Below are 26,987 nucleotides of genomic sequence, written 5' to 3'. Positions count from 1 at the left end.
TAATTCGGGGACTGCCTGTAGCTTACACCAAGTGTCTTGGGGCATTCACCACGTCAAAGGTACAAGAGTACAAATTGTTGCTGTTATGTTATTTATTTGGGATGCATTGTCTAATGTATTCAGTTTGCACATAGACATTCGGTGCCCAGGAACTGAGTGAAAAATATTAAAGGCCGATTGCGATATTGTAAATGGACCTTTCCCCTTTGCCTTTTTGCATACCTATGTACTTGTTATCTTGAGGACAGAAAGAAGTGGAATAGCCACTAGTGATGTAATTCCTTTTTTGCTTTTACAGATGACTTCACTTGGAAACCTTGTAGCTTCCAGTACTGTGTTTTTCTGCTGTGATATGCAAGAAAGGTTCAGGCCAGCAATCAAGTATTTTGGAGATATCATAAGTGTGGGTCAAAGACTAGTAAGTTTACGTAATGTTTATTATTGTTCACTCTGAAATTAGATCTGTCTTCCCCATTACAGTATAAAGACAAAAATGCATTTATGCATGAGGTCCCAGTCAGCTATCAGATCTACTTCTACGTTAACCCTCAGCCTTCATTCAAATATTTTATAATTGGATCTCCCTTCTTGTGACTGTGTGCGTTCCTCTGTCTTTGATCCTTTTCAGCGCTGTAGCCATCTGAGATATGCACGTCCAATTCTGGCCCTCATCGATTCTTGATCAATCACACCATCAACTGATGAGTTCAGCTAACAAGCTCCCAAGTACTTAATGCTTCCTCAGACTTTTTCACCCAGAGAGTTGTGGATCTATGGAATGCTCTGCCTCAGAAGGCAGTGGAGGCCAATTCTCTGGATACTTTCAAGAAAGAGTTAGATAGGGCTCTTAAGGTTGGCAGAGTCAGGGGATATGGGGAGAAGGCAGGAACGGGGTACTGATTGTGGATGATCAGCCATGATCATATTGAATGGTGGTGCTGGCTCGAAGGGCCGAATGGCCTACTCCCGCATCTATTGTCTATCTCTGTATTTTCCCTTTTTTCAATTGTTCTGAATACCTAAGAGGTTTTTGGCCATCTTTTCTATTACTTCCATGAGTAATCTTGTATTTTGCTAGCTAGCACTCCCACAAGAGAGCTTGGGATGCAAGAAGACCAGTTGTTGCTGTTTTGAAATTTTTTTTGGCAGTTCTGTGGTAAAACAATGGTATCCATTATTTTTCAAAAAGAGCTATTGTACATTTTAATGTCAAGAACAGCTTTTCATTATGTCATTTAATCCTTTAGAAATGATTAGTTAACCCTAAATAGAAAAACAAAATTGTGTGTAAAATGTATGCCTCCTTTTGCAATTCAGGGCAATGATTATAATTTATTTGCTTCAGAGTATACAGGAATATCCCACAGTATCAAAATTACTTCGTGCATGTACATCATTTCACTTTCTGGTGTTCAGATGAGTAATCGTTTCTGTGAAAGAAATATTGGTTCTGCACTCAAGCTTTTAACTGCTCTGCAAAGGGTTTTGGAGCATAATACTGGCATATTGTTTGACAGATCTTAAAAAATTTGATATGAATGTATCAGAAGCGTCCGGATGTCATTTTCTTGGAGGGTATTGCCATATAACTGAGCATCATGTGTCCTGATTTCTGATATCTGCAGGAGCAGAAAAGCAACACTACTTGCTATTGGATTGAAGTGAATAATTGGTTCAGAGATTATAGTTAGTAGCTGGTGTCATTTCTTTTGCAGTGATCTAGATTTTCTGATTATTAGGGTTTAATAAAATGAAAAACCTAGCTTGCCATTTCTAGATCTCTGCATGTATCGTATATTGTGTAATTTTCTGCACATCTCTGGAAATGATGCCCTTAGAATGATAATTGTGTCACAAGTGTGATTTGCAGTGCTTTCTGATTAGTAATCTATTTATCTTAGCCTTAAATATCCTCAAAATGATTTTGTTCTGTAACAAGGAGTTCCAGAGACTGACAGGCTTTTGAGAGAGGTGATTCTTCTTCACCTTGGATGTAAATGATTGCTTCTGTTTTTTTTATATTCAAGGGATGTGGGATTCACAGGTAAGCCAGCATTTAATTGTCCACCCCTACTTGCTGTGGAAAAGTTTTTGGTGGGCTGCTTTCTTGAACTTCAGTCTTTTAAGATGCCAGTGTAGGTTGAGTACCCCTTATCTGAAATTCCAAAATCTGAATACCTCTGAAATATTAAGTGGAAAATTCCACAAGGTGCTGGGAAGGTTCCCAGATGATGTGACATAGGAGTGAAAGATGTTGAATCCTTGTGGGTAGAGTTAAACAGCAAGGGTAAAAGGATAGCAGTTATATACAGGCCTCTCACCAGTGGCTGGGAGGTGGACCATAGGTTACAACAGGAAATAGAAAAGGCGAGTCAAAAGGGCAATGCTATGGTAGTCATGGCAGATTTTAACATGGGGAAAATTAGGTTGGTAATGGATCTCAAGAGAGTGAGTTTATTGAATGCCTACAAGATGGCTTTTTAGAGCAGTTTGTCGTTGAGCGTACTAGGGGATCAGCTATACTGGATTGGGTGTTATGTAATGAACCGGAGAGGATTAGGAGTTTAAGGCAAAAGAACCCATAAGGAACCAGTGATTGCAATACGATTGTGTTCAACTTCAAATTTGATAGGGAGAAAGTAAATACTGATGTAGCAGTATTTCTGTGGAGTAACGGAAATTACAGTGGTATGAGAGAGGAGTTGGCAGAAGTAACTTGGATGGAGCTGTTGGCAGGGGCATCAGATAGCAACAATGGTGTGCGTTTCTGGGAAAAATGAGGAAGGTGCAGGACAGTTGTATTCCAAAAATGAAGAAATACTCTGATGGTAATATAATACAATTGTGCTTGACAAGGGAGGTCAAAGCTATTGTAAAAGCAAAAAAAAGGGCATATAACAAGGCAAAAATTAGTGTGAAGATGGAGGATTTGGAAGTTTTAAAAATCTACAGAGAGCAACTAAAAAAAATCATCAGAATGGAAAAGGTGAAATATGAAAGCAGGCTTGCAAATAATATCAAAGTGAATAGCAAAAAATTTTCAAGTACGTTAATATTAAAAGAGAAATAAGGGTGGATATAGGACCGCTGGAAAATGAGGCAGGCGAAAATATAACCGGGGGCAGAGAGGTGGCTGATGAACTAAATGAATATTTTGTGTCTTCTCCACTGTGGAAGACACTAGCAGTGTATCTGATGTTGGAGTGTGTGAAGGAAGAGAAGTGGGTGCATTTACTGTCACAAGAGAGAAGGTGCTCAAAAAGCTGAAAGACCTAAAGGTACTTAGGTCACCCGGACCAGATGAACTGCACTCTAGGGTTCTGAAAGAGGTAGCATTAGAGATTGTGGTGTCATTAGAAATGATCTTTCAAAAATCATTGAACTCTGGCATGGTGCCAGAGGACTGGAAAATTGCAAATGTTACTCCACTCTTTTAAAAAAAAACGGAGGAAGGCAGCAGAAAGAAAATTATAGACCAGTTAGCCTGACCTCAGTGGTTGGGAAAATGTTGAGTATTGTGAACAGTTTTGGGCTCCTCATCGTAGAAAAGATGTGCCGGCATTGACGACGATCCAGAGGCAGTTCACAAGACAAAGACTGCTTACTGGTAGCACATAAATTCAGGAGTCAGTCAGAACAGAGATCCCAAGCTATCTCATTATGTATTCCAAAATCCGAAACACTTCCAGCCCCAAGCATTTTGGATAAAGGGTACTCAACCTGTATAACCACCATGCTATGGGGAACGTGTTCTGGGATTTTGACCTAGTGATGGTGAAGGGACAGCAATATATTTCCAAGTCAGGATGGTTTGTGGCTTAGAAGGCAACTTCCAAGTAGTCTGTTCTGATGTTTTTATAGCTACTGTGTGTAGTGGTAGAGAGAGTGAATGGTTGTTGATGTGATGTCTATCAAAGCAGGCTGCTTTGTCTTGTACAGTTCCAAGTTGCTTAAGTTCAGTATTTCATCATACTCCGAACTTGCGACTCATAGATGGTGGACCGTTATTGGGGAGTTCGGAGGTCAGATACTTGCTGCAGGATTCCTACCCTCTGGTCTGCTCCTTGTAGCCGCATTTCTTTGCATGGCGATTCCAGTTCAGTTTCTGGTTGGTGGTGGCTTCTAGGATTTTATAGTGATGGAATGTCACGTGGTGATTGTTGGATTTTGAATATTGTCATTGCTTGTCACTTGTATTGTTTGAATATTGAATGTTGCGTGCTGCCTTTCAACCCAGACCTGGATGATGTTCGGTTCTTGCTGCATTTGGTTGTGGACTGATTCATTGTCATAGGAGTTGCAGATGGAGCAGAGTTTTGTGCAAGCATCAGTGAATATCTCTAGTTGTGACCTTATGATTGAAGGAAAGTCATTAATGAGATTACCTTCTGGTTCTGGATTCTCCCATGATGTCATTTCAGCATCTGGGGTCGTGAGAGATGCATTTGTTTGAATAACATAGCCTCTCATTTTTCTGAATTCCAGTGAAGTGAATCCCGGACTGTGTAACCTTTCCACAGAGTTCCACAAGAATCATCTCAGTGAATCCTCTCTGAACTGCTTCCAGTGAAATATCTTTCCTTAAAGAGGGAGACTAAATTTTTTCACAGTGCTCTAGAATGGCTATGATATGAGTATATTTAGACTTAGCTACTTTTAAACTCCTACTCCGTTTATAGTAAGAGCTGATATTCCAGTAGTCTTCCTCATTACTTGCTGCACTTGTACGCTAGCTTTTTTGTGTTTAATGCACAAGAGCTCTCATTAGTTTGTGCTGTAGCTTTCTGTAACCTTCCATGTAAATAATCCTTCAGAAATGAGTAACTTCACATTTTCACACTAAACTAATTTGCCAACTTTTTGCCCACTCACCAAACATATCAGCATCTCTTTCTAAACTGTCTGCATCCTACTTATAACTAGCCTTCGCACTTATTTTTTTGTCCTCCTAAAATTTGGCTACCATCCATTTGCTACCTTTCTCTCAAGTAATGAACATATATTCCAACTCCAGCATCTACTGCTTTAGACTAATGAATTTTTGCAACAGTCCAGGCAAAGAGATTAACTAACCATAGACTGCGTTATTTTCCTTAGTACCTATTCTATTGTGATGGTGGTTATATTTAATTCCTTCTCAGTGTTATTCTGTATCAGTGGGGTGTTTTATAGTAACTGTTACCACAAAGATGATGCAGAATATCTGTTTAACTCTTCTGCTATTTTCTTGTTTCCCATGGCTACTTCCCCATTCTTATTCTTTTGGAAATCAGTATTCACTTGGACTTATCTTCATTCTTATGCTCTTAAAGGAATTCTTACCTATTTTTATATTTGTCACTAGTTTGTCATCATGGATTATTTTCTCATCTTTTTTGTCATCCTCTGCTATATTCTGAATTTATCCCAATTTTTGCATCTACTGTTGAATTTTACTCCTTTTTATGATCTTTTTAACTTTATTTGTTATCCATGATTGGTTCATCTCTCTCTTTGTCCCATCTTTCTTTTTTACTGGGGTTTGATTTTTACTGAGTGAAATGGATTACCTTCTCAAATGGCTGCTACTATTTGCCTGTTGCTTTTCTAGTTGATCTGTCAGCCCAATCCACATTAGTATATTATATTCTATTGTAATTTCCTTTATTAATTGTTCTGACCCAAGTTTGTTACCTCTGAAACAGAATGCAGAGTTCATCATATTATAATCATCAGGTTTTGGGAGATCTTTTACTATGAGAAATTTCTTTCATTATCCATTACTAGATTTATAATGAATTGTGTCTGTAGCTAGCTACCTTTACAAGTTTGATTAACCTAATCCATGCTATGATTGAAGAGTGTTATGATTATTGCACTGCTCTTCTTACATGAAGCTATTTGTTTCCTTTTATCTGCTCTGGTTTACAGATGCTTGTCAATATTATTACCTCGTTACCAATTTGCAAAACAAGTTTTACTTTATATGCCTTTTAAAATCATGAAATAGTGCTAACTACTTCATGAAGACCTCCTTGGATGTCTTCCCAGTACAAATATTGTTCCATTCACATCATCCTCATGTCTTTTGCAAACACTTCTTTATGTACATTTCAATTAAATCTTACTCTATCCCCATATCCTTCAAACTTCATTCCATTTAAACAGTTTATTGATCTATTAACTCTGCTTCCTTCTGCACTGGTGTCAGTTGCTGACATTCACCCTGTTAAACCTGGCCTTGTATTTTATTTTGTCACTACCTCTGTTAATATTGTGGTGGCTGGCTTATGTGTATCATTTGCACATAATGTTCAGGCAGTTCCTTTCACTACCCTTTGGCCCCAGACATTGACGTGTCTTTATTTGCACAATCTACATGGTCTTCTGCAGTAGTAGCAATGACGTAGATTACATTAGAGAAACTACAAATAATTTAGCTAATACCAGATTTTAAACAGAATCCAGTGCTTGTGTTTCTCTGCTGAGTGTTTATCCAGTGCCCTCATAAAACTCATTAAACACTCCACCTGCCTTTCCTCCCAGTCTGGTGTTCTGCATGTATCCCTTGTAGAAGTTTAATGCTGTGTTAACTGATATCAGAATTCAAATGTTTTCTTTCAGTCTATAAGACATAGGACCAAAATTTGGCCATTCAGCCCATTGAGTCCGCTCTGCCATTCCATCATGGCTGATCCAGGATCCCATTCAACCCCATACACCTGCCTTCTCACCATATCCTTTGTTGCCCTGACAGTCAGGAAACGATCAACTTCTGCCTTAAGTATACCCATGGACTTGACCTCCCACAGTCTGTGGCAGAGCATTCCACAGATTCACTACTGTCTGGCTAAAAAAAAGTTCCACTTTATCTCTGTTCTAAAAGGTTGTCCCTCAATTTTGAGGCTGTGCCCTCTTGTTCTGGATATGCCCACCATACAAAACATCCTCTCCACATCCACCATATCTAGTCCTTTCAACATTCAGTAGGTTTTATTTCCTTGCTTTTATTTTCTTTTGCCTTAAAATGGATGCCAACATTGCATTTGCCTTTTTTACCACAGACTTGATCTGTAAATTAACATTCTAGTATAATAGTCTGCACTATTGTTCCTTTTACTGAAAAAGCATTGTTGTACATTTTCCTACACTGTATATTCCATCTGACACTTTTTTGCCCATTCTTCTAATTTGTCTTAAGTCTTGCTGCAGTCATCTTGTTTCCTCAGCACTACCTACCCGTCCACTTATCTTCAGACGTTGCCACAAAGTCATCAATTACATTATCCAAATCATTGACAATGTGAAAAGAGTTGGGTCCAATACTGACCCCTGAGGAACACTGCTAGTTACCAGCAGCCAACCAGAAAAGGCCCCTTTTATTTTTACTCGCTGCTTCCTGCCTGTCAGCCAGTCCTCTATCCATGCCGGCGTCTTTCCTGTGACACCATTGAATTTTATCTTGTTTAGCAGTCTCGTGTGGCACCTTATCAAATGTCTTCTGGAAATTCAAGTAAATGACATTGTCTGCCTCACCTTTGTCCATCCTGCTTGTTACTTCCTTGATGAATTCTAACAGATTAGTCAAGCAAAATTTCCCTTTACAGAAACCATGCTCACTTTGATTTGTTTATTATTTGTCTCCAAGTACCCCGAACCCTCGTTCTTAATAATGGATTCCAACACTTTCACAACCAGAGGTTAGGCTAAATAGCCAAACATTTCCTTTCTTTTTCCTTTCTCCCTTCTTAAGAGTGGAGTGACATTTGCAATCTTCTAGGACCATGCCAGAATCAAGTGATTCTTGAAAGATCATGACCAATGCATCCATTATCTCTTTAGCAACCTCTCGCAGGACTCTAGGATGTAGTCCATCCTGGTCCAGGTGACTTATCCGCCTTATTACCTTTGAATATACCTAGCATTTTTCCCTTTGTAGTAACAATGGTACTCCTGCTCCCTGACGCTCACGGACCTCTGGTACACTGATAGTGTCTTCCACATTGAAGACTGATGCAGAGTATCCATCAAGTTTGTCTGTCATTTCTTTGTCCTGCAATACTACCTCACCAGCATCATTTTCCAGTGGTTCAATATCAACTCTCACCTCCCTTTCACTCTTATAACTGAAAAAACTTTTAGTATTCTGCTTTATATTAATTGGCTTCTTTGCCCTCTTATTCCCTTCTTATAGCTTTTTTAAGTTGCCTTTTGTTGGATTTTAAAAGCTTCCCGATCATCCAACTTTCCACTCACTTTTGCTACCTTGTATCCCCTTTCCTTGACTTTTATGCAGTACATAATTTCTCTTGTCTGCCACGGTTGTTTTCCCCTGCCATTTGAGAACAACTTCTGGGGGACTTAACTATCTTGCACCTTGTGAACTATTTCCAGAAACTTCAGCCATCTCTGCTATGCCATCAAGCCACGAGTGTCCTTCTCCAATCCACCTGGACAAGCTCCTCTCTCAGGCCTCTAATTCCCTTTATTCCATTGCGATACTGATACATGTGACTTGTGCTTCTCCCTCTCACATTGCAGTATGAATTGAATCATATTATGATTTTATTACAGCCCAGGTAGGTTGTCTCCCCACTAACAGTACTCAAAATGAAGTACTTGTTGGGGAGAGATGGCCACAGGGGTACTCTCCACTATCTGATGTTCTCCCTTCCCTCTCCTGACTGTCACCCATTTATCTGTCTCCCATAGCCTTGGGACGAGTACCTTGCTGTAGTTCCTGTCTATCACTGCTTCACTTTCCCTAACAAGCTGAAGATCAGCAAACTGCAGCTCGATGCACCTGGTGCATTTGTGGCCATCAGAGAGGATGGAAATCCCACATCTAACACCCAGAACAGAATGCTGTCTCTGCAGACATACCCCCTATTCCCTCAAGAGTTATTTCAGAAAAAAAGAAACGAACTTACCTACTTAACTCGCTCTGCCTGTTCTGCCAAAGCTTTGTTGAACCAAGGCCTTACTACTGACTCAGACTACTCTGACGGTGACAGGTGTGTTCTGTTAGGTGGTACCTCTCTTTTATAGAGACTGGATTTTTAAAGCTCTTCGCTGGACCTACGCAGAAACACTTCTGTTGCGTCTGTGCAGTACCTATCAACTCCAGTCGTAACTAATCAAATGCGAAATTCCTTCTTGTTGTTGACTTTATTAATTCATCTTTAATTTTATGATCTACTGCCCTGTCATATGTCTTGCTTTTTATTTGAATGATTCACATAAAAATATTGTGTTTTTGTGGTGTTTCTCTTGGTGCTGTGAATATTCCTTTGTTATTAAAATATAATTGTCTTAAGTAATATGGGATATTAAGAGTTACGAAATAGCTTTATGAAATGATACTGTATATGATTGTGTACTTATGCAACATTATTTTGAATATATCACCAGCTGCAGGGTGCCTACATTTTGGGAATTCCTGTTATTGTTACTGAACAATATCCAAAAGGCCTTGGGAGTACTGTTGCAGAAATCGATGTCACATCGGCCAAGTTGGTTGTGCCTAAAACTAAATTTTCAATGGTTGTACCTGAGGTGGAAGCAGCTCTAAGTGAAATCCCGGGCATTCAAAGTGTTGTGTTGTTTGGAGTGGAGGTACGTAGATATCTGATTTTGTATACATTAACTTTGTCCTTCATATGCCATATGCCAGCCGCTGCCTGTGAGGCTTTTGTACGTTCTCCCCGCAACTGCTTGAGTTTCCTCCCACAGTCCAAGGACATATCAGTTGGTAGGTTAATTGGTCATTGTAAATTGTTCTGTGATTAGGCTCAGATTAACTCAGGGTTTGTAGGACGGCATGCCTTGAAGGGCCTATTCTGCACTGCGTCTCAAAAAATAAATAGGTAAGTATTCTGTCTGTGGATTCTTATATATGTATATGCATTATGGATGTAATTGATAGTTTTTCCTAATTATTGTCACCTTTTTGAGATAAATCTGTTTACTGTGCTTGTGAATTGATGAGGGTAAAATTTGAACCACTGATCTTGAATTTGAAAAGTTGCTTTTCAAGAGACACAGACAAGTAACAAATTAGCAAGGCTCTTGCCAGTGCTGGTTAGAAGTACAGTTCTGGCTAGGTTACGAGCGCCTAACTTTGGGTAGCCCATACATCAAACTACCATTTGAGGACGGCAGCATGGATGGGGAATGATGCAGAGTTACAGGCATCCTTTCCCAGATGGGAACAGGGCACTTGCATATGAATTTATAACCCACCATCACACCAGCTGCCTCACCCTAAGTGAAGAATGCTGAGCGGATTCGTTGCCTCATTGAGTCAGTGAGTCTGGCTGGCAGCTGCTATTCCCATGCCTGCTCATTCTCCTGTCACAGCTTTTTTTTGTTGTGATCCTCTTCCCACATACTGTCTAGTTCATTTCTGATTTACAAACAGTACTGTGGGATAGAATCCTGTCATCGCCAGGGGGCCCCCAGAGAAATTTGGTCTCATTTGAAGTTCTGAAGAGGCATCTGACTGTGATGGCTCAAAGCATTAGGAGTATGTGGTCATGAGCATCTGCATATTGCAGTTTATTGATTGCATCTCTAAGTACTTAAGTGTGATGCTGCCTTCTGCTTTGTCAAAGAGTGATTTTTGTGTTTATGCCTTGTATTCATTCCCTTCCTCTTCTAAGACACTTTTTAAACACCACCATTTTATGCAACACACACAAAGTGTATGGAAATAAATTAACAGTTGATTTTTGGGGCCACTTCTCAGAGCTGCCTGACCTGCTTCTGACTTCCGCCAGCATTTTATGTGTGTGGCTCTGGATTTCTAGCATCTGTAGAATATCTTGTGTTTATCATATCAAGCACCCCACTTATCACTTTATCCCAAAGTTCATTGTAATCTGAAGGCAACTTTTTGAATTATTTTGGGAAGTACATAAATGCAAATTTTGGTGTGTACTGCAACTGATGGAGAACATTGGAGGCCAAAAGGCTGAGTTGGACTTTGCAAGAGAGCAAGCCCTTCCCTGTGACTGAGCCCAACACAAGGAAAAACATTGATAACAGCAAGGAATTTAATAGTAAATGATTAGAGCATTTACAAGAGGCATTATGGTCACAAAAATTCTTCTTGATATATTCTAAGCCATTGTGGCGACCCACTTTCCGCGCAGGTGAACCGGCTCACAAATAGCCAGCGCGAGGGTGGAGACTTTGGTAATGCACCTCTGACGTCATTTCCGCCTGGAGAGGGCGGGCGCTAGGGATTAAATGCCAGCGCTGTGAAGTTTGTATAAACTAGTCTTGAAACGACTTACCGACTGCGTGTCATTATTTCAGCACTGTGTGTAGCACATCGCTACATTGGTGACCCCAAAGGTCCAAACGGGATTTGGACCAAAGATGACTGACTTCATCTGTTCACGCAGTTTTGCTAAAACTGCCGACTTGCTGCACGCTGTGACCACGCGTGTGGTTTAGCCAAGCAGAAGCCCAGTTCCAGATTCGGCAGATATCCTCTGATTCTACGTGTTACTATGATGTGGTTAGCGCCCTTGACCAGGAGACGGCCACCCAGGTTGCAGATTTCATGTAGTCGCCCCCGGAAGAAGGCAAATATGAAGCCTTCAAAGCACTGCTCATCGGGACCTTTGGCCTCTCGCGGCATGAGCGGGGTGCCCTCCTGCTTCACCTGGACGGATTGGGAGACAGACTGATGTCAGCATTGATGAACGAGATGCTTTCCCAGGCTGATGGACACAAGCCCTGCCTCATGTTTGAGCAAGCGTTCCTGGAGCAACATACATCTGCTGCTGGCCAACGCAGATTTCAGCAACCCCTGGAAAGTGGCAGCCCGGGCAGACGTGCTGTGGAACGCCAAGAGGGAGAGCATGGCGTCCGTCAGTCAGATTACCACGCCATGCGCCCAACAGTGGACCAGACTAGGCCCGGCAGGGGGCGCACACAACACAGAGGCAGGAGTGAGGAGACCAGTGAACAATGGTGTTTCTACCACCAGTGGTGGAGCACAAAAGCCCGCCGTTGTCACCCGCCCTGCAAGGGCCAGCAGCCGTTAATGACTATGGCGGCTGGCCACCAGAACAGCCTCTTGTACGTCTGGGACAAACAGTCAGGATGCCGCTTCTTGGTCGACACTGGAGCGGAAATCAGCGTCTTGCCCCCGTCAGGGTATGACACCCGCAACAGGAAGCCAGGACCCACCCTGAGGGCTGCAAACGGCAGCACGATACGGATCTATGGCACCTGCACAGTGCAGCTGCAGTTCGGCGCCAGCCGGTTCACGTCGGACTTCACACTGGCCGCGGTGGCCCAACCACTCCTGGGGGCAGACTTCTTGTGAGCTCACAGCCTGCTGGTCGACTTGCAAGGGAAGAGACAGGTACATGCCGAGACTTTTCCAGACGTTCTCCCTGGGTAAAGCCAAGTTGCCGGCCCCACACCTGGACTCCATCACACTGTCGGACAACAAATTCACCAGAATCCTGGTGGACTTTCCATCGATTCTGGCACCACAGTTCATGGCAGCCATGCCCAGACACGGGGTTCAGCACCACATCCCGACCAAGGGACCACCCGTCCACGCCCATGCTCAAAGGCTTCCCCTGGACAAGCTCCGACTGGCGAAGGAGGAGTTCAAGAGGATGGAGGCATTGGGGATCGTACGGACGTCTGACAGCCCAAGGGCCCCTCCCCCCTGCACATGGTGCCCAAAGCAGCTGGGGGTTGGAGACCATGCGGCGACTACCGCAGACTGAATGAGGCTACAACTCCAGACCGCTACCCCATGCTGCACATACAGGACTTTGCAGCAAACCTGCACGGGGCAAGAATATTTTCCAAAGTAGACCTCGTCCGGAGATACCATCAAATCCCAGTGCACCCTGAAGACATCCCCAAAACAGCACTTATCACCCCATTTGGCCTGTTCGAGTTCCTCCGAATGCCGCTCGTCCTGAAGAATGCTGCATGGATGTTCCAGCGGCTAATGGATGCGGTGGGACGCGACCTGGACTTTGCGTTCATCTATTTGGACGACATCCTGATAGCTAGCAGTAGTCGCCAGGAGCATCTGTCCCACATCTGCCAGCTGTACTCTCACCTGAGTGATTTCGGCCTCACGATCAACCCAGCCAAATGCCAGTTCGGTCTCGATACCATCGACTTCCTGGGCCACAGGATTACCAAAGACGGGGCAACACCTCTGCCTGCCAAGGTTGACGCGATCCGCCATTTTGCCTGGCCCAACACGGTCAAAGGCCTGCAGGAGTTCGTTGGTATGGTGAACTTCTACCACTGTTTCATCCCCTCAGCAGCCCGTATCATGAGCCCTTTGTACACGCTGATGTCGGGTAAAGGCAAGGACATTACTTGGGATGAGGAGGTCGCGGCAGCTTTTGTTAAAGTCAAGGAAGCCTTGGCAGATGCAGCGATGCTGGTACACCCCAGAACGGATGTTCCGACCGCACTCACGGTGGACGCATCCGACACAGCAGTCGGTGGGGTGCTGGAGCAGCTCATCGAGGGGTGCTGGCAACACTTGGCGTTCTTCAGCAAGCACCTACGACCGCCCAAACTCAAGTACAGTGCTTTTGACTGGGAGCTGTTGGTACTGTATCTGGCAATCTGGCATTTCAGGTACTTCTTGGAAGGCAGGCCATTCACCGAGTTCACGGACCACAAACCGTTGACCTTTGCGTTCACGAAGGTGTCCGATCCATGGTCGGCTCACCAGCAGCGACATCTGACCTACATCTCTGAGTACATGATGGACATCCAGCATGTCTCAGGAAAGGACAACGTCGTGGCGGACGCACTCACCAGACCTGCTGTCCAGGCCCTGTCCCTGGGGGTGGACTATGCAGCACTGGCGGAGGCGCAGCAGGCAGACGACAAGATGCCCAGCTACAGGACCGCAGTCTCGGGTTTGCAGGTGCAGGACTTTCTCATAGGCCCAGGTGAGAGGATCCTCCTGTGCGACATGGCTACCGGCCAACCTCACCCCATCGTCCTGGCAGCCTGGAGGCGGCGAGTTTTCGACTCCATACACGGTTTGGCACACCCATCTATCAGGACAACCGTCTGGCTGGTCTCCAGCAAGTTCACGTGGCACGGACTTCGCAAGCAGGTCAGTGAATGGGCCAGAATGTGCGCACAGTGCCAAACAGCCAAGGTGCAGCAGCACACAAAGCCCCGCTGCAGCAGTTCGAACCCACCCACCAGAGGTTCGACCACATTCATGTGGATATCGTGGGCCCCCTACCAGTATCCCGAGGAGCGCGGTACCTCCTAACTATGGTAGACCGGTTCAAGAGGTGGCCAGAGGCAGTCCTGCTCACCGACACATCTGCCGATTCCTGCGCCCGAGCACTGATTGCAACCTGGGTAGCACGCTTTGGGGTACCGGCCCACATTACCTCCGACAGAGGTGCCCAGTTCACCTCCAGCCTGTGGTCGGCTGTGGCCAGCCTGTTGGGAACACAGCTACACCACACAACTGCCTACCGCCCACAGTCGAACAGACTAGTGGAACGCTTCCACTGTCACTTGAAGTCGGCTCTCATGGCCTGCCTGAGAGGACCTAACTGGGTGGATGGACCTAGCTCCCTGGGTCCCTCTTGGAATTCGCACAGCACCCAAAGAAGATCTGCACGCCTTGTCGGCCGAGTTGGTGTACGGCGCACTCCTGGCTGTCCCAGGAGAGTTCATACCAGCCCCAAGGGGGCAAGAGGAAGAACCTGCAGCAGTCCTGGACAGACTATGCTAGAGGCTCGGCAACCTGGCCCCCGTTCCGACTTCACAGCACGAACGGACCCCGACCCATGTACCCAAAGACCTGCAGAACTGTAAGTTTGTGTTTGTACGAAGGGGCGGACACCGGGCACCGCTACAGAGGCCATACGAGGGGCCATTCAAGGTGATCAACAACAACGGGTCCACGTATGTTCTGTATATTGGGGGGAAAGAGGAGGTTTTCACAGTGGACCGCTCAAACCAGCCCATGTGGACTTGGTGCAGCCTGTTGAGGTTCATGCACTGTGGTGCAGAGGCAGACCTTCCAAACAGAGGCTGATCCAGACTGTGGACATTGGGGGGTGTATCGCCGGTTCTGTGGGTGGAAGGTGGGGTTATGTGGCGACCCACTTTCTGCGCAGGCTAACCGGCTCACAAATAGCCAGCGCGCGGGGAGAGACTTTGGTAATGCACCTCTGACGTCATTTCCGCCTGGAGAGGGTGGGCGCTAGGGATTAAATGCCAGCGCTGCGAAGTTTGAATAAACTAGTCTCAAAACGACTTACCAACTGCGTGTCGTTATTTCAGCGCTGTGTGTAGCACATCACTACTCCATCATAAATTCTGCTACTGGTTATATCTGTAGGAGGAAAACTAGAATTTACACCTTTGAAGTAAGACCATACTTTATTTTAGAGTTGATCCATACTTAGTTCAAGTGAAGATTTTAGCGCTTGGATGACAATGCTACTGTTTTCATGATCACTAAAAATCAGACTAAAATAGTTAAATACATATATCTGGTGAGTTCTTCAAGCTATTCTGGATTTAACTTTTATTTTGCCTTCAAACATAAATAGAAACCACTTCCTTCTGATTATTCCAAGCTAATTTTTTTTTACAAATTTGATATGGGCTGCTGCTTAATGAAAGAGCTGGTAATTTGCTTTTATTTTTGGATAGACTCATATTTGCATACAACAAACTGCTCTGGATCTGATTGGGAGAGGCCTTGAAGTGCATATTGTAGCTGATGCTACTTCTTCAAGAAGTATGATGGACAGAATGTTTGCTTTAGAGGTAAGAGTTTAATTTCAAATTGTGTAATATGCATATACAGGTATATTTAAAAAGTAGTTTTATTATCTGTATTCTTTCCACACTTTTAACATTTGCTTCTGGCAAAAGCCACCACATTCCCCTACCCTGTCCTGATAAATATTCTTTGTTAGTAGTAAGTGTTAATTAACACTTAGAGTAACACCTTACTATCATTGTTTGTCTTGGCAGACTGTCAGAAATTCTGCCCAGTAAAATAGCATACTTAACACACCAATAAACGGACACCATTAACTTGTCCAATGGGAACTTATGCTGGAGACAGCACATGAAATTGGCTATCTAACAATGACCATTGGTCCTCAAAACCTCCCTTATGCGCTTGTTAGATTCCTTCAGTCCTCTGCTTTTGGTGGGAAAATATCCTTATTACCTCAGAAACCTGTGATGCTCAGATAGAATTGTGTTATGGTTTGCTGATTTTGTCAAATTGCAGAGGTGTAGCTTTTTCCTTTGAGGATATTGCTGCTCGTTTTCCTGTTCATGGCTGTTTATCCATATGTGGCATGATACTCAAAAGTTGCTATTCTGTTCGGTACGTAAACTTGCTGGAATGGATCTCTGGTAAATGATTATATAAGGGATACATAGCCATGGTGTGCTGGGCTAACAAGTTTGCTTTTTATTGAATCCCAAGAAAATCTAGCTGGGCTGATTCTGTAAACCCCATTTCCAGAAAAGTTGGGATATTTTCTAAAATGCAATAAAAACAAAAATCTGTGATATGTTAGTTCATGTGAACCTTTATTTAACTGACAAAAGTACAAAGAAAAGATTTTCAATAGTTTTACTGACCAACTTAATTGTATTTTGTAAATATACACAAATTTAGAATTTGATGGCTGCAACACTCAACAGAAGTTGGGACAGAGGCATGTTTACCATTGTGTTACATCACCTTTCCTTTTAATAACACTTTTTAATCATTTTGGAACTGAGGATACTAATTGTAGTAGATTTGCAATTGGAAATTTTGTCCATTCAGCTGCTCAACAGTCCGTGGTCTCAGTTGTCTGATTCTCCTCTTCATGATGTGCCATACATTTTCAATAAGAGATAAATCTGGACTGGCAGCAGGCCAGTCTAGCACACGCACTCTGTGTCTACAAAGCCACGCTGTTGTAGCCTGTGCAGAATGTGGTCTGGCATTGTCCTGCTGAAATAAGCATGGATGTCCCGGGAAGAGACGTCACCTTGATGACAACATATGTCTCTCTAAAATCAGAAAATATGCCTCAGAGTCAATGGTACCTTCACATACATGCAACTCACCCATGCCGTGGGCACTGATGCACCTCCATACCATCACAGATGCTGGCTTTTGCACCTTTCACTGATAACAATCAGGATGGTCGTTTTCATCTTTGGCATGGAGAACTCGACACCCATTTTTTCCGAAAACTAGCTGAAATGTGGACTCATCTGACCACAGCACACGGTTCCACAGTCTTTCGGTCCATCTGAGATGAGCTCGGGCCCAGAGAACTCGCCAGCGTTTCTGCATAGAGTTGATGTATGGCTTCTTCCTTGCGTAACACAGTTTCAAGTTGCATTTCTGGATGCAGCGACGGACTGTGTTAAGTGACAATGGTTTTCCGAAGTACTCCCGAGCCCAGGTGGCTATAATTGTCACAGTAGCATGATGGTTTCTTAGGCAGCGCCGCCTGAGGGCTCGAAGATCACATGCATTCAACAGTGATTTCCGACCTTGCCCTTTACGCACTGAGATGTCTCTGAATTCTCTGAATCTTTTCACAATATTATGTACTGTAGATGTTGAAAGACCTAAATTCTCTGCAATCTTGCGTTGGGAAATGTTCCTTTTTTAACAATTTTCTCACGAATTTTGGCACAAAGGGGTGAGCCACGACCCATCCTTGCTTGCAAAGACTGAGCCTTGATGGACGCTACTTTTATACCCAGTCATGATACCTCACCTGATACCAATTAGCCTGCTTAATGTGGAGTCTTCCAAACTGGTGTTACTTGAATATTCTGTGCACTTTTCAATCTTATTTTAACTCTGTCTCAACTTTTGTTGAGTGTGTTGCAGCCATCAAATTCTAAATTTGTGTATATTTACAAAATACAATTAAGTTGGTTAGTAAAACTATTGAAAATCATTTCTTTGTACTTTCGTCAGTTAAATAAAGGTTCACGTGAATTAACATATCACAGATTTTTGTTTTTATTGCATTTTGGAAAATATCACAACTTTTCTGGAAATGGGGTTTGTACAAAAGAATAGAGTGATCGTTAGTATGAAAAACCACCTGAGCAGTGTTTCTTTCATCTGGGGCAGACGAGGTAATGCTCTGTAATGTACATAGACCTCTGCTTTCTGCTATAATTCCTCTACAATCCAGGGAATTCCTTCTGCCGTGTTCTTGTATGCTTCTTTTTACCGTCAATTAGAACAAAGGAAGCCACTGATCAGCAGCTGTTTACAATATACATTAATGATTTAGATGAAGGGATTAAAAGTAACATTAGCAAATTTGCTGATGTCACAAAGCTGGGTGGCAGTGTGAAATGTCAGGAGGATGTTGTGAGAATGCAGGGTGACTTGGACAGATTGGGTGAGTGGGCAAATGTATGGCAGATGCAGTTTAATGTGGATAAATGTGAAGTTATCCACTTTGGTGGCAAGAACAAGAAGGCAGATTACTATCTAAATGGAGTCAAGTTAGAAAAAGGGGAAGTACAACGAGATCTAGGTGTTCCTGTACATCTGTCAATGAAAGCAAGCATGCAGGTACAGCAGGCAGTGAAGAAAGCTAATGGCATGCTGGCTTTTATAACAAGAGGAATTGAGTATAGGAGTAAAGAGGTCCTTCTGCAGCTGTACAGGGCCCTGGTGAGACCCCACCTGGAGTATATGTGCAGTTTTGGTCTCCAAATTTGAGGAAGGACATTCTTGCTATTGAGGGAGTGCAGCGTAGGTTCACAAGGTTAATTCCCGGAATGGCGGGACTGTCATATGTTGAAAGATTGGAGTGACTGGGCTTGTATACACTGGAATTTAGAAGGATGAGAGGGGATCTGACTGAAACATATAAGATTATTAAGGGATTGAACACGCTGGAGGCAGGAAACATGTTCCCGCTGATGGGCGAGTCCAGAACTAGAGGCCACAGTTTAAGAATAAGGAGTAGGCCATTTAGAACAGAGATGCAGACAAACTTTTTCACCCAGAGAGTGGTGGATATGTGCAATGCTCTGCCCCAGAAGGCAGTGGAGGCCAAGTCTCTGGGTGCATTCAAGAGAGGGTTAGATAGAGCTCTTATAGATAGCAGGGTCAAGGGATATGGGGAGAGGGCAGGTACGGGGTACTGATTGTGTATGATCAGCCATGATCACAGTGAATGGCAGTGCTGGCTAGAAGGGCTGAATGGCCTACTCCTGCACCTACTGTCTTTTCTATAATGCTACTTGGTGCACCGCAGGTAGGGGCTTATGGGGAAACTGGACCCAGCAGGCCGCCACTTGGCGTAACTATGTGCATTTTCAGTCTCTCTGTTAAATGAAAGAATGTGGGTGCAGTGATGATTCATTAGAATGGTGCCTGGGATGAAGCATTGAAGTTAAGGTGACAGAGTCGTGCCGCTATTCATGCACCACAAGCAACCCGGGCTCAATCCTGGCCTTCAGTGTCATTTGTGTGGGGTTTGCATATTCTCCCTGTCACCACATAGTTTGTCTCAAGTGCTCTGATTTCTCCACACTTTTCAAAAATGTACAGGTTGGTAAGTTAATTGTCCACTGTAAATTGTGCATTGTCTGTATTGGAAAAAAAATGGTAGCATCTTTATGTGTAGATGGGGGTGGTGGTTGGATTTACAGAAATTGTAGGAGAATAAAATGTATTAGGTTAAGATTAGTGTAAAAATGAGAGCTTGATGGTCAATGTGGGTTTGGTTGGCCGAAAGGCAAATTTCCAGTTCATTCTTTCTGTGAATTCTAAATTTGATTTCAGTTGGGAGAAATACTGTAGATATGCTGAAAAGCACTTTAGTTGATCAGTCGTTATAAAACCACTGTCTGTCTACATGATTTAACATCTTCCATGTCTCTTTTGGGACTCCTGACATATTTTGCAGCCAATTAGAATCAGGTTTATTGTCATTGACATATGTTGTGACATTTGTGGTAGCATTACAGTACGATACATAAGCACAATGAATTATATTTAAAAAAAGAGTGCAAAAAGAGAGCAAAACTGAGGTAGTGGTCATGAGTTCAAGGACCATTCAGAAATCTAATAGAGGAGGGAATGAAGCTGTTCCTAAAATGTTGTCTTTATGATTCTGTACCTCCTCCCTGACAGTAGTAATGAGAGGGTGTGCCCTGGGTGGTGGGAGACCTTGTTGATGGATGCCACCTTCTTGTGGTATCACCTTTTGATGATGTGCCTGATTGTGCAGTGAGTAATATCCATGATGGAGCTAACAGAGTTTACTGTAACGTTTTCTGATCCAGTACATCCATATCAGATAGTGATGCGACCAGTTAGAATGCTCTCCAAGGTACCATTTTAGAAATTTGCTAGCGCCTTTAGTGACACACCAAACCTCCTCAAACTCCTAATGAAATAGACCTGCTGGCATGCTTTTTTCATAGTTGCATCAATATGTTGGGCCCAGGATAGATTTTCAGAGACATAGACTCCCAGGAACTTGAAACTGCTCACCCTTTCCACTGCTAACCCCTCGATGAAGACTGGTGTGTGTTCTCCTAACTTCCCTTGTCTGAAGTCTGCAATCAGTTCCTTGAACTTATTGACAATGAGTGTAAGGTTGTTGTGCAACACCACTCAACCCACCAATCTATCTCCCATAAATTTGCCTCCTGATCACCATCTGAAAACCTGCTTATGACAGTTATCAGTGAGTTTATAAATGGCATTTGAGCTGTGCCTAGTCATGGGTGTAGAGAGTGGGCTAAGTATCCATCCTTGACGTGTGGCTGTATTGATTATCAGAGGAAATGTTATTTCCAATCTGCATCTCCCGCTGAGGAAGTTTGCGATCTAGTTTAAGAGGGAGGTACAGAGGCCCAGGTTTTGAAACTTGTTGATTAGTACTGAAGCTGCTATTGTGTTCAATACTGAGCTGTAATCAAAAAAACAGCCTCAGGTAGGTATTGCTGTTTTCTGGGTGGTCCAAGGCCAGTGAAGAGCCAATGAGATTGCATTTGCTGTAGACCTATTACAGCAGTAGGCAAATTGTAGCCGGTCCAGGTACATGTTTAGACTGGAGTTAATGCTAGGCGTGACCAACCTCTCAATGCACTTCTTCACAGTAGAGGGAGTGCTACTGAATTGCCTTTAAATTGTAATCACTAATTATGTGCAAAATGATGCAGTGAGTTAGCACATAGCAAGGCTTCACAAACAGCAATAAGATAATTATCAATTTAACTGTTTCCAGTTTAAGGATTACTTAAAGGTCAAGTCAATGTCTCAGGCAGCATCTACGGAAGGAAATAAAAAGTCAACTTACCGGGTCAAGTCCCTTCATCTACTTCATTTTTCTCCATAGATGCTAGCTGAGTTCTTCGCACATCTTGTGTGTTGCTTGACAGCAGATGAGAGCAAAATTTAGGATTTAATTGGACAGCTAGATATGCAGTAGTAGCATGCTCCTTCAGTATGTTCTTGTCCTCGGATTCAATCCTAACTTTCTGACCTGGGATCCTACCAGCTGGACCATAATCAGCGTACAGGTTTAAGTGTTCAACTCAGAGTTGCCTTGGACTGCATTCCCAATTCCATCCTTGTGCTCTGCTGATTCATCTGTTTGGATGCTAAAGATGGCCTTAAATGTTTTGGCTGAGAAAGCGATCATGATTTTAATTTCTGAGCTATATCTAATGACTCTTGCGGTAAAATGTGTTCCCTTAACTACTGAATACGAACAGGATAAAAAATTTTGCGGCACTGAAACCAGTAGGCTGACACAAAGGGATGCCTTCTGGATTAGATCCTAAGGATGGTGAGGTTATATCAACTGATTCTCCAGTGACCTTCAGGAGAGGAGAAAATTGATTGTGGGGAAGGGAAGTAAAACACAGCTAGGTTTGTTTGCAGCACGGAACAGTACTTGAAGTTTTATTTAATCTTTTATTTCTTTTCAAAGCGCCTCGCTCATACAGGGATTATAGTTACTACTAGTGAAGCCATACTTCTGCAACTAACTGGTGATAAGGAACATCCCCATTTCAAGGAAATTCAAAACCTCATCAAGGCAAGTGCTCCGGAGTCCGGACTTCTGTCCAAGGTCTGAGCAATGTCAAGGCATCTGGCAAAAGATTCATCTGGGAAAAAAACCTGGAGACATATTTAATTTTGGCTTACAAAGGACATCAGGCATAAGTGCTTAGAATTGTTCTGGTAGCAATATCTTTTTATAGTCACATTTTTCTGTCTATATGTTGTTGTAGGCTTTGAATATTATGGAATAGTATTTCATGCAGGTTAACAGGTGCATATTTAAGCAGGTATGCTGAGGGATTTGCATGATTTTTGATTAACTGTGCACTTTGTAAATGCAATTACATTTTGTTCTGTAGTCATTTTGTAAACTATTGCAATCAATTAAACTGCTTTAAAATATGTGCTGTTATACCTGATTACCTTTTGTTTGGGGGCAATCAGACCTGTAACTATCAGCCTTGAGTCAAAGATGGTAGCTGCAATTGAAATCAGTAAAGGAGACTGAACTGGTTAAATTATATTACCTAAGGTGTTGAATGGCATGAAAAAGATAATCTCCAAATTTTTTATACTTGTGTAAATGTATAAAACTATGTATAAAACCATAAAACTATGAAAATGTATAAAACCAGTCAAACTATAGACCATGTTTTTCCGTGACTGTAACACCAGACATCTCATGTTGTCTGTAATGTAATCACCTTTGTCCTTTGTAATGGTATCCTTTAAACAGACTATTAGTACACTATTGTTAAAAAGTAGGTAGTGTTTCTCAGTGTCCTTACTGGTTGGAGGTAAGGAGCCGTCTACAATTTCAGTGCGACTTGATTAGTGCCTCAGTGTCTTCAATTTATTCTGCAGGATTTCTAGCAATTATTCCCCACTGGCTAGCTTCATCATGTTTAAACTACTTTAACTAATTGTTGAGGTGTCTCATTTCATTTTGGCTGCTCCTTTCATACTTTGCCAAAGAAGATTTGCACAGCTGATTGGCAAAGTCAGGGGACAATGGTGGGAAACCAGTTGACTTCATATAGTAGTTTGCTTCCAAAGCTATTAAATGACTGGGATGTGGGCTTAATCCAGGATCTTGAAGCCGGATTTCAGCTCAATGCCAGCAGTTTCTCTCCCCACCGCCTACCACATACTGCCTGAACTATGGAGTTCAATCTGCCTTCAGCAGATTGTTGCTTTGCTGTGTCAATGTGTAGACCCCAGGTTTGGAGCCTAGAAGGTTGAGGGGGGACTTGATTGAGGCATTTAAAATTATAAGGGAGATAGAGTTAACGTGGATAGGCTTTTTCCATTGAGAGTAGGGGAGATTCAAACAAGAGGACATGAGTTGAGAGTTTGGGGCAAAGGTTTAGGGGTAACATGAGGGGGAACTTCTTTACTCAGAGTGGTAGCTGTGTGGAACGAGCTTCCAGTAGAAGTGGTAGAGGCAGGTTCGATTTTGTCATTTAAAAAAAAAATTGGATAGGTATATGGACAGGAAAGGAATGGAGGGTTATGGACTGAGTGCAGGTAGGTGGGGCTAGATGAGAGTAAACATTCGGCACGGACTAGAAGGGCCAAGGTGGCCTGTTTCCGTGCTGTAATTGTTATATGGTTTGAGATTTGCATTTGTGATTAAGAAGATTTCAAAATATCTTGTTTATATGGAGTTAACAGATGACACTTGTCTCTGCTTTTCAGGCATTTCTGCCTTTTTTTTCTCCATAAAAGCATTTAACAAATGGTTACACCCACCCAGTTAAGCTTGTACATATATGCTCCCAAGGAATCATTGAGCTGCTGGGATGAGATACCCTGAGAGAAAAGCTATAAAGGATCCAAAGCCTCTCCTCATAGGACGAAAGATAGGCAGATATACAGTTGCAAGAAAAAGTTTGTGAACCCTTTGCAATTACCTAGTTCTCTGCATTAATTACTCATAAAATGTGGTGTGACCTTCACCTAAGTCACGATAATAGACAAACACAAAATGCCTAAATTAATAGCACTCAAACAATTGTACTTTTCATGTCTTTATTGAACACATTGTTCAATCATTCACAGTCTAGGCTGGAAAGAGTATGTGGACCCTCGTTTAATAGCTTAATAATTGGTAATACCTCCTTTAGCAGCAATAACCTCCACCAAGTAGTTCCTCTAGCTCCTGAATTTTAGACCATTCCTCTCTACAAAGCTGTTCCAGTTCATTAGTATTCTGGGACACCTTGCATGAACCGTCCTCTTCAGGTCATCCCACAGCATCTCAATTGGGTTAAGGTCTGGACTCTAACTTGCCCATTCCAAAGCAGTAATGTTCATTTTTTTTAAACTATTCTGTTGTTGATTTACTCTTGTGTTTCAGACCATTGTCTTGTTTGATCATCCAACTTCAATTAAGCTTCAACTACCCTGATATTCTCCTGTAAGATGTCTTGATAGAATTTTGAAGTCATTGTTTCCTCATCAATTGCAAGCTAACCAGGCCCTGAGGCAACAAAGCAGCCCCAAACCATAATGCTTCTACCATGCTTCACAATTGAGATGATGTTTTGGTGTTGGTGTGCGGTGCTCTTTTTCTTCCAAAAAACAGTGGTGTGAATTTTTTCCAGAAAATTCAACTTTCGTCTCATCTATCCCCAGAACATTGTCCTAAAAGTGTTGTGGAACATCCTGGTGGTCTTTTGCAAATTTTAGATGTGCTGCAATGTTTTTCTTTGGACAGCTGTGGTTTCCTCTGTGGTATCCTTCCATGAACACCATTCTTGTTGCAGTGTTTTTATTATAGTGGGCACATGAAAAGATAGAAAGTTCTAGAGATATCTTAAAGTTCTTTGCTGTTACCTTTGGGTTCTTTTCTCCTTCAGCTTGCATGTTGTGCTCTTAGTGTGATATGTGCAGAACACCCAATCCTAGAGAGTAGCAACAGTACTGAAATTACTCCATTTGTAAATAATTTACTGTGGACTGATGAACACTCGGGTCTTTAGAAATGCTTTTGTAGCCTTTTCCAGCTCATGCATTCCTACAATTATTCGTCTAAGGTCCGCTGAAAGTTGTTTCAATTGAGGCATGTTGCACTTAAACAAACCTTTCTTGAGAAGAGCGTCAGTAACCTGCTTTGACAAAGTAAGACTTTGTGTGTCTTTTATAGAGCAGGGGACATCAACTCACATCTCCATTCTCATCTCATGGATTGGGACACCTGACTCCAAGTAGTTTTTGTAGAAAGTATTACCCCAGAGGTTTGCATACTTTTTTAACCTAGACGTGATTGTTTGAATGGTGTACTCTATTGATGAGAAGAAGTACAATTGTTTGTGTCACTAGTTTAGGGAGATTGTGTTTCTCTATTACTATGACTTGGATGAAGATCAGCCACATTTTGTGTAATACAGAAAACCAGGTAGTTAAAAAGGGTTCACAAACTTTTTTCTTGCAACTCTATAAAATATAGAACATTTCAGCATAGTACAGGCCCTTCAGCCCACTGGGTTGTGTTGACCTTTAAGTGTACTCTAAATCAATCTAACCCATCTCATGTAGCCTTTCCTTTTGTATCATTTATGTGGCTATCTAAGAGTCTCTTAAACATCCCTAATGTATCTCTCTCTATCACAATTCCTGGCAGAGAATGTCACACACTCAGCTCTCTTTTAAAAAAAACTTTCCTGACATACCCACTCTATTTTCTAAAGTCATTTTAAAATTATGTGCCCTCTTATTAGCCATTTCTACCCTGGGAAGAAGTATCCACCTGACTACTTACTCAATGCTTCTCATCTTGTACAACTCTTATCAAGTCACCTCTCATTCTTCTTAGCTGCAAAGAGCCCAAGCTCATTCAACCTATCCTCATAAAACATACTCTCCAACCCAGACAGCATCTTGTTAAATCTCTGCACCATCTAAAGCTTCCACATCCAAGTTCAAGTTGAAGTTTATTGTCGTCTGATTGCTTCATTTGGTTGTATATATGTAATGTTCCTCCAGACCATGCTCCTCCCATAAAGCATTTATCATGCACAACTCATAAAACAAATATTGCCATAAATAAGTTAATAAAATGTAATTCAAAATGCACAGCTAATGATGAGGCAACCAGAACTGAACCACAACATTCCAAGTGTGGTCTAATTGGGGTTTTATAGGGCTGCAATGTTGCCTCAATGCACTTGAACTTATTCTCCTGACAAAAGAAGGCCAATACACCATGCGCCTTCTGAACAATCTTATCAACTTGTGTGGCAACCTTGAGAGACCTATGGATGTGCATCCCAAGATCCTTCTATTCCTCCACACTGCTAAGAATCCTGCCACTATCCTTGTATTCTGTCTTCAGGTTTGACTTCCTAAGGTGAATCACATCACATTTTTCTGTGTTGAACTCCATCGGACATTTCTCAGCCAAGTTCTATTAATGTCTTGTTATACCTTCTACAGTATCCTCAACATCACCAATCTTTGTGGCATCTGCAAACTTTACAAACCCTCTATTCCACTTTCTCATCCAAGTTATTTATAAAAACCCCAATGAGCAGGAGTCCCAGAACCACTGGTCACTGATTTCCAGGCAGAACATACTCCCAACTGCAACCTTGTATGGGCAAGCTAATTTTGGATCCATACATGTTCTTCCCCCACCCCACCCCCACCATTGAGATACTGGCTAGAATATTGGCACTTATTTTAAAAGAAAAAGTAATGAATTTTTCCAACACAAAAAACTGATGGGAAATTACAGTGTATTAAAAGTACAAATGCATATATGTTAGGTAAAAGTTGAAGACAAATGGGAGAAGAAAACATGTAATCAGGATTAAAGGATATATAGTGATTAGCCATATAGTGATTATAGCTTGACGGGCACGTTCCTGTTTTAATCAATGAGAATAATTTAATGGTGCAATGTTTCAATGTTGCCTCTGGGGGGCAGTGTAGCATGTACATACAC

General features: G+C 42.4%; 1 protein-coding gene across 1 annotated transcript in view; it reads left to right on the top strand.

Moving 5' to 3' along the window:
* The window catches only part of isoc1 (isochorismatase domain containing 1), a 33,688-nt gene extending 6,941 nt beyond the window's left edge, over positions 1–26,747 (top strand). The window contains exons 2-5 of the mRNA XM_059969942.1: positions 299–418; positions 9,391–9,594; positions 15,673–15,789; positions 21,966–26,747. Coding sequence (XP_059825925.1) covers positions 299–418; positions 9,391–9,594; positions 15,673–15,789; positions 21,966–22,112 — 588 coding nt within the window. The 3' untranslated portion in view covers positions 22,113–26,747. The remainder of the gene's footprint in view (positions 1–298; positions 419–9,390; positions 9,595–15,672; positions 15,790–21,965) is intronic.
* The last annotated feature ends 240 nt before the right edge of the window (positions 26,748–26,987 follow it).

This window comes from Hypanus sabinus, chromosome 5, assembly GCF_030144855.1.
Source record: "Hypanus sabinus isolate sHypSab1 chromosome 5, sHypSab1.hap1, whole genome shotgun sequence".
Taxonomy (NCBI): Eukaryota; Metazoa; Chordata; class Chondrichthyes; order Myliobatiformes; family Dasyatidae; genus Hypanus; species Hypanus sabinus.
Note: the sequence above shows the minus strand (reverse complement) of the source record. Positions and strands in the feature narration are given on the sequence as shown.